This window comes from Martes martes (assembly GCF_963455335.1).
Source record: "Martes martes genome assembly, chromosome: X".
NCBI lineage: Eukaryota > Metazoa > Chordata > Mammalia > Carnivora > Mustelidae > Martes > Martes martes.
Genome location: NC_137897.1, coordinates 77,458,595 through 77,474,161, shown reverse-complemented (window position 1 = coordinate 77,474,161; position 15,567 = coordinate 77,458,595). Strand labels below are relative to the sequence as shown.

The 15,567-nt window shown below is 37.6% G+C and overlaps 1 protein-coding gene across 2 annotated transcripts in view; it reads left to right on the top strand.

The window, feature by feature from the left end:
• Positions 1-15,567, top strand: part of LOC308359972 (nuclear RNA export factor 2-like) — a 52,964-nt gene that overhangs the window by 18,909 nt on the left and 18,488 nt on the right. For both annotated transcript variants that reach the window (XM_080831311.1, XM_080831310.1), the window contains exon 4: positions 1,621-1,718. In XM_080831311.1, coding sequence (XP_080687437.1) covers positions 1,621-1,718 — 98 coding nt within the window. The remainder of the gene's footprint in view (positions 1-1,620; positions 1,719-15,567) is intronic.

Below are 15,567 nucleotides of genomic sequence, written 5' to 3'. Positions count from 1 at the left end.
CACATGGGTGTCCTGTTTCTGAGGTCATAAGGATGATGGTCATATATCAGGCTCGGTTGTCTCTATCACTGAAGATTGTGGACTACCAAACTGTAAATCTATGAGTCAGCAACCAAGTGGCGCCTACCATTACGTAGCAGTCACGTGAGCACAGCAGCTACCCAATCGCTTTTGGTTACCTATATCCTATGGTCACGCGAGGCTCAGATTTCTCAGTCACGTGAAAATCGAAGGCTCCTGAACTCTGTAGTCACTTAGATCTTTCTGTCATGTGGACCCTGCCAGTCAAGTCTCTGGAAGTCAGGTACGCCCCCGATAGCTGTGGGTTATGGGGATCCTGCAGTCCCGTGATCCCCCTATAGTCGTGTGCGAGTGTCTGTGTTTTTAAGTGTGTGGAGTCTCCTGAAGTGTGGCTCAACTTAGCTTTCTGAGGAGTCAGACCTACACATAAAGAAGACCTTTAAAACTGTGGTCTGCACCCTGGCAAAGGGAAAATTTTCCTGAGACTCCGGTTCAGATCCCTTCCTTTCCACCAACTTTTATATCCTGGCGTGGCGAGCGGCACTCGGGTGGGCGGGGCACCAGTAAATAGTTGATCTTTACTCAGAGAGTTGGCTCTAGAGGATGCCCCTGGGGTTCAAGTACTTCTCTCAATGGCCAGTCTCTAGAAATGCGGTGGGACCCCGTTGCCATTCCTCTTCCCCAGCCCCACACTAAAGCCCTTTTTTTTTTTTTTAAGATTTTATTTATTTGACACAGAGAAAGAGAAAGCACTAGCAGGGGGAGCGGCAGGCTGGCAGAGGCAGAGGGAGAAGCAGGCTCCCGGCTAAGCAGGGAGCCCCATATGGGGCTCGATCCTAGGACCCTGGGATCATGTCTCAGCCGAAGGCAGCCACCTAACTGACTGAGCCACCCAGGCGCCCCTAAACCCTACTCTTGATTATCACCCTGCCCTATTAGGTTGTCTGTATTGGACTCCTCTGCCATTGTCTGTGCTGTTATCAAAGATACCAGAGACCTCCTAGATGCCAATTTGTATAAATGATTCCAAATCTGATTTTAATTTCTTTCTTCTTTGATTCTGTGGAGAGAGGGAAGAAGAGACTTTCAAAGAATCAGATATATTTTCAATGAAAGTGTGAAAGTTAAAGTATATTCAAAAATATTTTTAAGTGTGACAGTAGCCATTATCTGAAGTTTTAGAATGTTTTTATTAGATTTACTTTGTAGTCCAACAGTTTTTCAAAGTGCACATTGGGTGCATGTATTTTTGTACTAGGAATCTCTAAGTAGCTTAAACTAATCCAACCAGACACCATTAGCTTCTGATTCTCCTCATTTTCTAACCATTGCTTCTTAGAATCCTTGAAAACTCTTTTCCTTCCTCCTGTTCTTCATGTGGAAAAAATAGTAAATTTATTTAAGAAAAACACATTAAGTAAAATTATGGGTGATACATAAAAATCACACAGGTGGTAGTGGATGAGTAAAATTCAGCAAATAAAGGACTGTGTTTACATTTGTGAGGTTTTGAAATATTGTTTGATAGACACTTAAAGAATATTGTCATGTGTAATATTTTTATTTCTCATATCCACTTTACCTTTTCTCTCATTTCAGCACTTCCAGGTTTGATACACAAAATACTATGTCCGAAAGACAGCAGCAACAAAAATATGTTCTTCTATCAGATAAATATGAGACATATAGAAATGAAGGTAAAATGATTTTTATATTGTCATATTTTTAAGATAACTATGCTAATATGCAATTTGAATATCAAAGAGAGAGGTAGTGTCTTAGTCCTTTTAGGCTGCTTTAACAGAACATCATGAAGTTTATAATAGAAAGTTGCCAAGTGAGGCAGTTCACAGAATATTTCACAGAACCAAATCTTTTTGCTATTGTAAATGATATATTCACAATGATATATTATTTTCTATTTGTTACAATTCTTTTGTATATGTAGTATTACATCCAATAAACTGGTCAATCTCTAGTCTTATAATTTTCTGTAGATTCTCTGGAATTTTTTAATTAGAGTTTTGTTTCTTCACTTTTACAGTTATGAATTTATGTATATATGTATGCATTTATTTATTTTGGTTAACTGCACTCACTCACTGCTTAGGAGACTCAGATGTTGAAGAGAACTGATCATATGAGGGTGACTGGGTGGCTCAGTTGGTTGAGCATCAGACCCTTGATTGTGGCTCAGATCATGATCTAAGGGTTGTGAGACTGAGCCCCACGTTGGGCTTTGTGCTCAGTGCAGAGTCTGCTTGAGATTCTCTCCTTCTCCCCCTGTCCCTCCCCCCACTCGTGTTCTCTCTCTCTTAAATAATTTTTTTAAAAAGAACTGATTATCTGATTTAATATGGAATGCTTTTAATGTTTCACAATTATGTATGGTGTTTGTTGTAGTCTTTTTTAAAAAATACTTGTTATCAGTTTAAAGAAATAGCTCTCTATTCTTGGTCAGCTGAGAGTTGTTGTTTAATCTTGATAGGTTACTAAATTTTATTTATATCCTTTTTTCTGAAATCTTTGTGATGATTATCTTTTTCCTGCTTTATCTTATTAATGTGATGGATTATATTATGGATCTCTTAATGTTAAGTCACACTGCAAGTTTGGGATAAACACAACTTTGTTATGTTGTGTTATCTGTTTTACCCATTGCTGGATTTGGTTTGCTATTATATCCAATTTTTTGCATTTCTATAACTAATTAAGATTGAACAGTAATTTTGCCTTTTCATGCATTATTTGTCAGGAATCCTTTTTAAATTAAGAAAGAGAACTCTTTATATTATTTTCTATTTCTTCAATTTAAAAGAATATTATTTTATGACACATGAAAATTATTTGAAATTCTCATGTCTGTAGCCTTATATAAAAAGTTTTACTGGAACAGAGCCCATGCTATATGCATGGCAGCCTTCGGCTGAAAACAATAGATTTGAACAGCTCCATCAAAAACTGAAAAGCCTGCAAAGTCTCAAATATTTATGATTTGACCCTTTCCAGAAATAATTGTTGAACTCTGGCTTAGAGCAATTGTCCTTAAAACAAGTGCACAGTAACTGGTAAATGGCTGAAGTCCCTTTACTGTAGTCAATTGTGACTTCATTCTAGGGTTTTTTTCTCAGTAGTCCATTTGCTTGTGGTATTATGGCTCAGGTGTGGGAATTGATTTTTCAACCATTCAAATATGTAAAAGCCATTCTTAGCTTGCAGGGCCCACAAAAACAGGCCACAGAAAAGGTTTGGTCCACGGGCCGTAGTTTGCCAATTCCCTGCTCTATACTAATGGAATCACTAGGTCTCCAAAATAGCCCTAAGTGGAAAGTCAGCAAATGAGATGGAAATCGTTCCTAGGATCTTCTGGCAAGCATAAACCAAAAACTGACAGTTTAACATAGTAATTTTCAGTCTTGGTTGCACACTGCAGTCATGTGGAGAGTTTTAAAAATGTAATTGTCTAGTCTGATTCCAATTCTGCTTTAATTGTTGTAGGTATACCTTGGTGCTAGCATTTTTTCACTTTTTAAAATTTCTTTTTCTCAAATTTTTATTTAAATTCTAGTTAGTTAACATATAGTGTAATATTGGTTTCAGGAGTATAATTTATGATTCATCATTTACATATAACTCCCTTATGGTTTGTTTTCCCTTCTATTTTTCCCCTATGTTCATCTGTTTTGTATCTTAAATTCCACATAGGAGTAATATCATATCATATTTGTCTTTCTCTGACTGACTTATTTCACTTAGCATAATGCACTCTAGCTCTATCCACATCATTGCAAATGGCAAGATTTCATTTTTTTTTTGATGGCTAAGAAATACTTCACTGTATGTATATACCACTTCTTCCTTATCCATTCATCAGTTGATGGACATTTGGGCTCTCCATAGTTTGGCTATTGTAGATAATGTTGCTATAAACATAGGGGTTCATGTGCTTATTCAAATCAGTATTTTTGTATCCGTTGGGTAAATACCTAGTGGTGCAATTGCTGTGTCTTAGGGTAGTTCTATTTTAACTTTCTGAGAAACCTCCATACTGTTTTCCACAGTGGCTACAGCTCTGTTTGTATTCCCACCAACAATGTAAGAGGGTTCCCCTTTCTCCACATATTCACCAATATCTGTTGTTTCCTGTGTTATTGATTTTAACCATTCTGACAGGTGTGAGGTGGTATCACATCATGGTTTTAATTTGTAGTTCCTTGATGATGAGTGATGTTGAGCATATTTTCGTGTCTGATGGCCATGTGGATGTCATCTTTGGAAAAATGTCTATTCATGTCTTCTGCCCGTTTCTAAACTGGATTATTTCTTTTTTGGGCATTGAGTTTAAGAAGTTCTTTATAGATTTTAGATACTAATCCTTTGTCAGATGTGTCACATTATAAATATCTTTGACCATTCCTTGGGTTGCCTTTTAGTTTTATTGTTTCCTTCATTGTGTAGAAGATTTTTATCATGATGAAGTCTCATTAGTTCATTTTTTGTTTTGTTTCTCTTGCTTCTAGTTCTAGAGTCATCTAGTAGAGTCATGTCTAGTAACAAGTTGCTATGGCCGAGGTAAAAGAGATTGCTGTTTGTGTGTTCTTCTATGATTTTGATGGATTCCTGTCTCACATTTAGACCTTTCATCTGTTTGGAATTTATTTTTGTGTATAGTATAAGAAAGTGTTCCAGTTTCATGCTTCTGCAAGCTGCTGTCCAGTTTTCCCATCATTATTTGAAGAAACTGTCTTTTTCCATTGGATATTCTTTCCTGCTTTGTCGAAGACTAGTTGATCATATAGTTATAGGTCCATTTCTGGGTTTTCTATTCTGTTCCATTGATCTCTATTTCTGGTTTTGTGCCAATATCATACCATCTTGATGTTTACAGCTTTGTTTTTTTGTTTTTGATTTTGTTTCTGTTTTAAACTTTTATTTTTTTCAGTCTTCCAAGATTCATTGTTTATGCATCACACCCAGTGCTCCATGAAGTACGTGCCCTCCTTTATACCCACCACCAGGCACACTCAACCCCCCACTCCCCTCTCCTCCAAAACCCTCAGTTTCTCTGAGTACACAGTCTCTCATGGTTTGTCTCCCCTTCTGATTTCCCCCAACTCCCTTCTCCTCTCCTTCTCCCAGTATCCTCCATGTTATTCCTTATGCTCCACAAGTAAGTGAAACCATATAATAACTGACTTCCTTAAGAAATTAAACATAGGAGTACCTGGGTGGCTCAGTGGGTTAAGCCACTGCCTTTGGCTCAGGTCATGATCTCGGGATCCTGGGATTGAGCCCCACATCAGGCTCTCTGCTCAGCAGAGAGCCTGCTTCCCCCTCTCCCTCTGCCTGCCTCTCTGACTGCTTGTGATCTCTCTGCGTCAGATAAATAAAATCTTTAAAAAAAAGAAATTAAACATAGAGCTACCCTATGACCCTGCAATTGCACTACTGGGTATTTACCCTAAAGACACAGATGTAGTGAAAAGAAGGGCCATCTGTACCCCAATGTTTATAGCAGCAATGGCCACAGTCACCAAACTGTGGAAAAAGCCAAGATGCCCTTCAACAGACAAATGGATAAAGAAGATATGGTCCATATATACAATGGAATATTATGCCTCCATCAGAAAGGAAAGAATGAATACCCAACTTTTGTATCAACATGGACAGGACTGAAGGAGATTATGCTGGATGGATATAGCTTTGTAATACAGGTTAAAGTCCAGAATTATGAGGCCACCAGCTTTGGTTTTCTTTTTCAACATTCCTTTGGCTATTTGGGGTCTTTTGTGGTTCCATACAAATTTTAGGGTTGTTTGTTCTAGCTTTTTGAAAAATGTTGTTGGTTATGTGTATATTTCTTTGGGCAGTATAGAATTTTTAACAATATTTGTTCTTTCAATCTATGACCATGGAAAGTTTTTCAGTTTCTTTGCTGGTTATGGTTCCTGTTCAAATTTTCTATTTCTTCCTGTTTCAGTTTTGGTAGTTTGTATGTTTCTAGGAATTTGTCCACTTCTTCACTGCACACTTTGTTGGCATATAATTTTTTATAATATTCTCTTATAATTATTTGCATTTCTGTGGTGTTGGTTGTGATCTCTCTCCTTCTCTCATGATTTTATTTATTTGGGTGTTTTCTTTTTTTCTTTTTGATAAGTCTGGCTAGGAGTTTATCTATTTTGTTAAATATTTCAAAGAACCAGCTCTTAGTTTTGTTGATGTGTTCTACTGTGGGTTTTTTGTTTTGTTTTGTTTATATCATTTATTTCTGCTCCAATCTATTACTTCCCTTCTGCTGGCCTTAGTCTTCATTTGCTGTTCCTTTTCTAGCTCCTTTAGGTGTAAGTTTAGGTTGTATATCTGAGACTTTTTTTGTTTCTTGATGTAGGCTTGTATTGCAATATACTTCCCTCTTAAGACTGCCTTTGCTGCATCACAAAGGTTTTGAACTGTTGTGTTTTCATTTTCATTTGCTTCCATGTATATTTTTTATTTCTTCTTTAATTTCCTGGTTAGCCCATTCATTCTTTACTAAGATGTTCTTTAGCCTCCATGTATTTGTAGTCTTTCTAAATTTTTTTCTTGTGGTTGATTTCAAGTTTCATAGCATTGTGGTCTGAAAATATGCATGGTATGTGATCTGTTCTGGAAAATGTTTCATTTAGACTCGAAAATAATGAGTATTCTGCTGCTTTAGGATGAAACATTCTGAATACATCTGTTAACTCAATCCAGTCCAGTGTGTCATTCAAAACCATTGTTTCCTTGTTGATTTTCTGCTTTGATGATCTGTCCATTGCTTTAAGTGGGGTGTTAAAGTATTGTATTATTATCAATGAGATTCTTTATGTCTGTTGTTAACTGATTTATATATTTGGCTGCTCCTGAGATCGGAGCATAAATATTTACACTTGTTAGATCTGCTTGATGGATGACCCTTTAATTATGATACAATGTCTTTCTTCAACTCTATTTACAGTCTTTGGTTTAAAATATAGTTTTTATGGTATAAGTATGGCTACCCGAGCTTTATTTTAATGTCTGTAAGCATAAAGGTAGTTCTCCATCCCCTCACTTACAATCTGCAGATGTCTTAGGTCTAAAATGAGCCTCTTATAGGCAGCATATAGATGGCTCTTTTTTTATATATATCCATTCTGAAACCCTATGTCTTTTGATTGGACCATTTAGTACATTTACATTCAGAATGATTATTGAAAGATATTTATTTAGCACCATTGTGTTACCTATAAAGTTAATGTTTCTGGTGATGTTCTCTGTTCCTCTCTAGTCTTTGTTGCTTTTGGTCTTTTTTTTCCCCACTCAGAGAGTCCCCTTTAATATTTTTTGCAGGGCCAGTTTAGTAGTCATGAATTCCTTCAGTTTTTGTTTATCTGAGAAACTCTTTATGTCTCCTTCTATTCTGAATGACAGCCTTGCCAGATAAAGTATACTTGGTTGCATGTTTTTTTCCACTCAGCATGTTGGATATATCATGCCACTCACTTCTGGCCTGCCAAGGTTTCTGTGGACACCTCTGCTGCAACCTCATCTATCTTCCCTTCTAGGTTAAGGCCTTTTTTCCCTTGCTGCTTTCAGGATTCTTTCCTTTTTTGTGTATTTTGTGAGTTTGACTATGATATGTCTTAGTGATGGCCAGCTTTTGTTGAATTTAATGGGAGTTCCCTCTGCTTCTCGGATTTCAATGTCTATGGCTTTACTCAGATTAGGAGTTTTCAGGTGTAATTTGCTCAAATAAACCTTCTGCCCCTTTTTTTCCCTCTCTCCTTCTGGGATTCCTATGATATAAATGTTATTAACCTTTAATGAGTTGCTGAGTTCCCTACATTTACATTTGTGATCCAATACCTTTCTTTCCCTCTTCTTTTTAGCTTCATTATTTTCCAGAATTTTATCTTCCATATTACTGATTTGTTCCACTGCTTCATCCATCGTCATTGTCATGGCATTTAGTCAGCTTAACATCTCAGTTATAGCATTTTTAATTTCAGTCTGAATAGTTTTTAGTTCTTTTATCTCTGCAGTAAGTGATCCTCTAATGTTTTCTATGTTTTTTTCATGCCCAGATAATATCCTTATAATTGTTGTGTTAAATTTTGGTTCAGACATCTTATATCTGTATTGATTATATCCCTGGACTTTAACTTCTTCCTGTTCTTTCTTTTGGGGTGAATTCCTCTGTCCAGTTATTTTGTCTAGGTCACTGTTTTTTTTGCATGTTTGTTAGAAAAGCCTGATATATTCCTGCTCCTGAGAGTAATGGCTATGTTAAGAAGAGGTCCCAAAAAAGGTCCCCCCCCAAAAAAGTCCTATACGCACTCTGCCTCTGTGTTTTGGCTACTCCTACCCTCAGGTCAGTCCTCTGCAGAATTTCTTTTTGCTTGCAGTAGGGGTTGTTTGGTCCTTGTCCACTGTATGTCAAGTTTTAAATATGTGTCTTTTGGTCTGCTTGTTAAAAGAAGCTAGATTAAGAAGAAGAAGAAGAAGCAGCAGCAACGACTAGATCCTATTTCCCCCAGAGCTGAAGCTTTGCAGCACTCTATGATCAGTAAATTTGGTGCCTATGAGGGGTTGTTCAGGTCTTCTAGCAGTGGGGCCTGCTGCACTGATTCCAGGAGAACTTGCTGAGGAAGAATGCCCCTGCAGGGTGCTGGCGGATGGGGATTGCTGTAAGCAGCTTCAGCCTCCACTGGCAGCACTATGTTGCTCACTGAAGTCTTTCAGGGCTGATGGCAGGGATAGGGAATGGCCTCATCCCACTCTTGTCCCTGAAGCAGGGAGTTTACACCTCTCACTGTTCACAGAAGAGCAAACAATCACCCATCTTGTGCCCCTGGTTTCTGTCATATCCATGCCTTCCCCGTCTGTGTCTGAGCTATCTGCCTGGCAGGTTGCACAGTACGCCTGTGTTTTATCTCAGACCTGTAGCTGGGTTTTGAAACTCCAAATTTTAGGAACCCACATGGTCTGGACCTGCACTGGTCCTCTGGGCAAGGGTCTAACCGCACTTTTCTCGTTTGTGGGTGGCACAAATGCAGTGTGATTCAGACATTATAGTAAAGTGCAGCCAAAAGTTGGCACCAAGGTTTGCTGCCCTCTGCTGGTGTCTCTGTTCTTATGCTAGGGAACAGGGCAGCACACTGGCACTGCCAGTTCTTTTGTCCCCAGAGAGGCTATGCCACCATTCCCAAATGCACTCCAAGAAGGCGAATTGTTTCTCCCCATGCGACTTCAGACCACACTGCCCACTCTCGGATCTCTGCCCTCCTTCCCCACAGGAGCACCGCTAAGCCCACCAGGCATGACCCTGGTGATGGCATGGACTTCTAAAACGTCAGACTTTGCATTCTGCTGCTTATAGTAACTTGTGGTATTCAGTCCCCCTTCCTTTTCCCAATCAGTGGTTTTAGGGAAGAATTTTTCTTGTGTAATCTCCTACCTGCTGCTTTCTCTCTCCTCTCTGTGGTCAAGGCTCCCTCCACTTAATAGCACCTACAGTCTTTTCCCATCCAAATCAACTCTCTGCAGCTCCTACCTTCCACAGGTAGTCATTTTTCTACTTACAGATATACAGCTTTGTTCTCTCAATCCTCAGATCGATTTCTTGGGTGTTCAGAATTGTTCGATATTTATCTAGCTGTGTTTGAGGGATGAGGCAAGCTTAAGGTCCCCCTACTACTCTGCCATCTTAACTCCTTCCTCTTTTTTCAGTCTCCCCAAGTGGCTCTAGTATGTGAACAATGTCCAGAACTACCTGAATTATTTAAATGATGACAGTGCAAATATTTAACAATATTTCACTTCAAAATTTTATACTTGTGGTTTTGGAATAATAATATTGCATTAATAAATACATATAACATGCCAATAGTAATAAACAAGGTGTAGATGAAAGCTAAACACCCATGAGCACAGTGCTGACTTGGCCGTGAAGCTTTCTTTGCAGGAGACAATCATGACCCAGGGTAAGGATGGAAGAGACAGAAAGAACTCAACAAATCAAATGATTTGTAATGAAGGAATATAAAAAAAAAGAAAAAGTAGAATAGGACCTTAAGATAATATTTTCTAGAGAGATAAAAGAATGATAAAGGAAGAAATTATATATATTATAAAAGAATAGAAAACTGATCAAGAAATATGGCTGATTTAACATAAAGATCTACTTTCACTTCTTCCTGAAGTCTCATTAAAATAATATCAAAGGTATACAGATACTTATGATGGGATATTACTCAGCAATAAAAAAAGGCAAAAACATGGTTGGATCTCAAAAACATTGTGCTGACTTAAAGAAGCCAGACACAAAGGCATACAGGATATATGATTCCATTTAAATGAGATTCTAGAGCAGGCAAAATGAACATGTAGTGACAGAATGTAGATCGAGGTTTACATGAGAGAAAAAGAGACTAATTTGGTATGGTATATACCCATGTGGTTTATGCTTTATATCTTGATCAAGGTAGTGTGGTATATGCTATATACCTTGATTAAGGCAGTAGTTAGCTTTAATTCCTGATTTTTACATGTAAGTCATTTGAGATCAGGATAAATTGGGTGAATTTTCCAAATTGTTGAAGCTTATTAATCAGAGAGAAGACGGGGGATCTGATTATCAATAATAAATTGTTTCTATTGTGCTGCATAATGAGTCAATAAGAGTAGTGCTTCCCCCCCAAACACCTGACAAAACTTCAACCCAGCCTTGTATACAAGTGAATCGTGGACATGAAAGTATAAATATCTGCATTCCAGCCAACCATTTTTTTTTTCTAAATTTTTTATTTATTTTCAGCGTAACAGTATTCATTGTTTTTTCACCACACCCAGTGCTCCATGCAATCTGTGCCCTCCCTAATACCCACCACCTGGTTCCCCCACCCTCCCACCCCGCCCCTTCAAAACCCTCAGGTTGTTTTTCAGAGTCCTTAGTCTCTCATGGTTCACCTCCCCTTCCAATTTCCCTCAACTCCCTTCTCCTCTCCATCTACCCTTGTCCTCTATATTATTTGATATGCTCCACCAATAAGTGAAACCATATGATACTTGGCTTTCTCTGTTTGACTTATTTCACTCAGCATAATCTCTTCCAGTCCTGTCCATGTTGCTACAAAAGTTGGGTATTCGTCCTTTCTGATGGAGGCATAATACTCCATAGTGTATATGGACCACATCTTCCTTATCCATTCATCCGTTGAAGGGCATCTTGGTTCTTTCCACAGTTTGGCGACCGTGGCCATTGCTGCTATAAACATTGGGGTACAGATGGCCCTTCTTTTCACTCCATCTGTATCTTTGGGGTAAATACCCAGCAGTGCAATTGCAGGGTCATAGGGAAGATCTATTTTTAATTTCCTGAGGAATCTCCACACTGTTCTCCAAAGTGGCTGCACCAGTTTGCATTCCCACCAACAGTGTAAGAGGGTTCCCCTTTCTCCACATCCTCTCCAACACACGTTGTTTCCTGTCTTGCTAATTTTGGCCATTCTAACTGGTGTAAGGTGGTATCTCAATGTGGTTTTGATTTGAATCTCCCTGATGGCTAGTGATGATGAACATTTTTTCATGTGTCTGGTAGCCATTTGTATGTCTTCCTTGGAGAAGTGTCTGTTCATATCTTCTGCCCATTTTTTAATATGATTATCTGTTTTGTGTGTGTTGAGTTTGAGGAGTTCTTTATAGATCCTGGATATCAACCTTTTATCTGTACTGTCATTTGCAAATATCTTCTCCCATTCCGTGGGTTGCCTCTTTGTTTTGATGACTGTTTCTTTTGCTGTGCAGAAGCTTTTGATCTTGATGAAGTCCCAGAAGTTCATCTTTGCCTTTGTTTCCTTCGCCTTTGGAGACATATCTTGAAAGAAGTTGCTGTGGCTGATATCAAAGAGGTTACTCCCTATGTTCTCCTCGAGGATTCTGATGGATTCCTGTCTCACGTTGAGGTCTTTTATCCATTTCGAGTTTATCTTTGTGTACGGTGTAAGAGAATGGTCAAGTTTCATTCTTCTACATATAGCTGTCCAGTTTTCCCAGCACCATTTATTGAAGAGACTGTCTTTTTTCCACTGGATATTTTTTCCTGTTTTGTCAAAGATTATTTGACCATAGAGTTGAGGGTCCATATCTGGGCTCTCTACTCTGTTCCACTGGTCCATGTGTCTGTTTTTATGCCAGTACCATGCTGTCTTGGTGATCACAGCTTTGTAGTAAAGCTTGAAATCAGGTAACGTGATGCCACCAGTTTTATTTTTGTTTTTCAACATTTCCTTAGCAATTCAGGGTCTCTTCTGATTCCATACAAATTTTAGTATTATTTGCTCCAGCTCTTTGAAAAATACTGGTGGAATTTTGATTGGAATGGCATTAAAAGTATAGATTGCTCTGGGCAGTATAGACATTTTAACGATGTTTATTCTTCCCATCCAAGAGCATGGAATGGTCTTCCATCTTTTTGTGTCTTCTTCATCCTGAACTTCATCAAATCTATCTATGAAAAACCCACAGCAAATATCATCCTCAATGGGAAAAAGCTTGCAGCCTTCCCATTGAGATCAGGAACACGACAAGGATGCCCACTCTCACCACTCTTGTTCAACATAGTATTAGAAGTCCTAGCAACAGCAATCAGACAACAAAGAGAAATAAAAGGTATCCAGATTGGCAAGGAAGAAGTCAAACTCTCTCTCTTCGCAGATGACATGATTCTTTATATGGAAAACCCGAAAGACTCCACCTCCAAACTACTAGAACTCATACAGCAATCCAGCCAACCATTTTTAAACACAGTTGACATTCTTATGTTCTTTTACCTTGACTTCTTTATGTTTGTATTTGTAAATCAAAACATAAACTTTCTTTATTTTTTATTTAGTAACATATAATGTATTATTTGTTTTAGGGGTGCAGGTCTGTGAATCACCAGTCTTACAAGTTTCACAGTACCCACCATAGCACATACCCTCCCCAGTGTTCATCACCCAGTCACCCCATCCTTCTCACTCCCCTCCTCTCCAGCAACCCTCAATTTGTTTCCTGAAATTAAGAGTCTCTTATGGTTTGTCTCCCTCTCAAGTTTTGTCTTGTTTCATTTTTCCCTCCCTTCCCCTATGATCCTCTGCCTTGTTTCTCAAATTCCTCATATCAGTGAGATGGTATGGTAATTGTCTTTCTCTCATTGACTTATTTCACTTAGCATAATACCTTCTAGTTCATCCATGTCGTTGCAAATGACAAGATTTCAGCTTTTTTGATGGCTGCATAGTATATACAGACATCTTCTTTATCCATTCATCTGTTGATGGACATCTAGGCTCTTTCCATAGTTTGGCTATTGTGGACATTGCTGCTATAAACATTTGGGTGCATGTGCCCCTTCGGATCACTACATTTGAATCTTTGGGGTAAATACCCAGTAGTGCAATTGCTGGATCATAGGGTAGCTCTGTCTTCAACTTTTTGAGAAACCTCCATACTACAAAACACAAACTTGCACTAATATTTACTTCTCAGTAATGTATTATAATGTACATTTTTAAAAATTGTGGCAAAAAGCACAGAACATAAAATTTATCATCATAACCATTTCTAAGTATATAGTTCAGTACTGTTAAGTATACTCATATATTTGTGAAACCAATCTCCAGAACATTTTCATCTTGCAAAACTGAAACTATATGAAACAGCAGCTTCTCTTGCCCTTTTCCACCAGACCCTAATAACTACCATTCTACTCTCTGTTTCTATGAGTTTGACTACCTAAGATACACCATAAGAGTGGAATCATACAGTATTTCTCTTATTGTGACCAGCTTATTTCATTAAGCATAATGTTTTCAAGGTTCATCCATCTTGTAGCATGTGACAGGATTTTCTTCCATTTTAAGGTTGAATTATATTCTGTAGTATACATATACCAATATTTGTTTATCCATTTATCCATCAATGAACATTTTACCATCTACCTCTTGGCTGTTTATGAATAATGTTATGAACATGTATGTGCAAATATCTCTTTGAGACTCCACTTTCAATTCCTGTGAATATATAACCAGAATTGCGATTTCTGGGTCGTATGGTAGTTCTATTTTTAATTTTTTTGTGGATTCTCCATACTATTTTCTATAAAGGATATATTGTTTTGCCTTTCCACCAAAAGTGCATGAGGCTTCCAATTTCTTCACATACTCACAAATACTTACTCTGTTTGGTTTTTTTTTGTAGCCATCCTAATAGGTGTAGGTGGTATCTCATGGTGGTTTTTATTTGCATCCCTCTGTTTCCTTCTATCCCTATTTTGTCAGGTGTTTTTTTTAATTATGAAAGTGTCTTAAATTATGTGAACTGTTTTCCTACATAACTTTGATGATGAGTTTGTTTTTGTCCTTCATTCTGTTGATGTAGTGTATTACAATGATTGATTATCACATGTTGAACTATCCTTGCATCCTAAGGATAACTTTCACTTGGTCATGGTGTGTAAACCTTTTAATGTGGTGTTGCATTTGGTTTGCTCATACTTCTAGAGGATTTTGAATGAGTATTCACCAGGGATATTGGCCTATAGTTTTCTTGTAGTATCTGTCTGGCTTTGGTATAAGAGAAATGTTGGTGTCATAGAATAAGCTTTGAAGTGTTCCTTCTTCAATTTTTTGGACAGGTTTCATTTGGCATTCATTCTTCTTTAAATATTTGATAGAATTTGCCAGTGAAAGGTGTCTGGTCCTGGGCTTTACCTTGTTGGGAGGTTTTTGATAATTGATTCACTCTCCTTACTCACAACTGACCTATTCAGATTTTCTATTTCAGATATGATTCAGTCCTGGTAGTTGCTGTTTTTCTAGGAATTTATTTCTTCTATGTTTTCCAATTTGTTGGCATACAATTGTTTGTAGTATACTCCTACAATACTTTTCATTTTGGTGGTATCAGTTGTAATGTCCCTCTTTCATTTCTGACTTTTGTTATTTGGATCTTTATTTTTTTCTTAGTGAATCTAACTAGAGGGTTGTCAATTTTGTTTACCTTTTCAAAAGACCGACTCTAAAGTTTTGTTGATTTTTTTCTATTGTTTTTCCTTTCTTTATTCCATTTATCTTTGCTCTTATTTAATTACGTCCTTCCTTCTGCTAGTTTTGGGTTTTGCTTGTCCTTTTTCTAATTTCTTGAAGTATAAAAGTACATTGTTGATTTGGGATCTTTCATCTTTTTAATGTACACGTTTAAAACTATAAACTTCCTTGTTAGTGTTGCTTGTGCTGCATCCCATAAGTTTTGGTATGTTGTATTTTCATTTTAATTTGTCTCAATTTAGTTTCTAATTTCCTTTGTGACTTCTTCTTTGACCCATTGGTTGTTTATGAGTGTGCTGTTTAATTTCAGTACATTCATAGATTTTCCAGTTTTCCTTATACTGCTGATTTCTAGTTTCATTCCATTGTGATTGGAAAAGATACTTCGTATTATTTCACTCTTCTTGAGTTTGTGAAGACTTACGGCTCCGGGCACCTGGGTGGCTCAGTT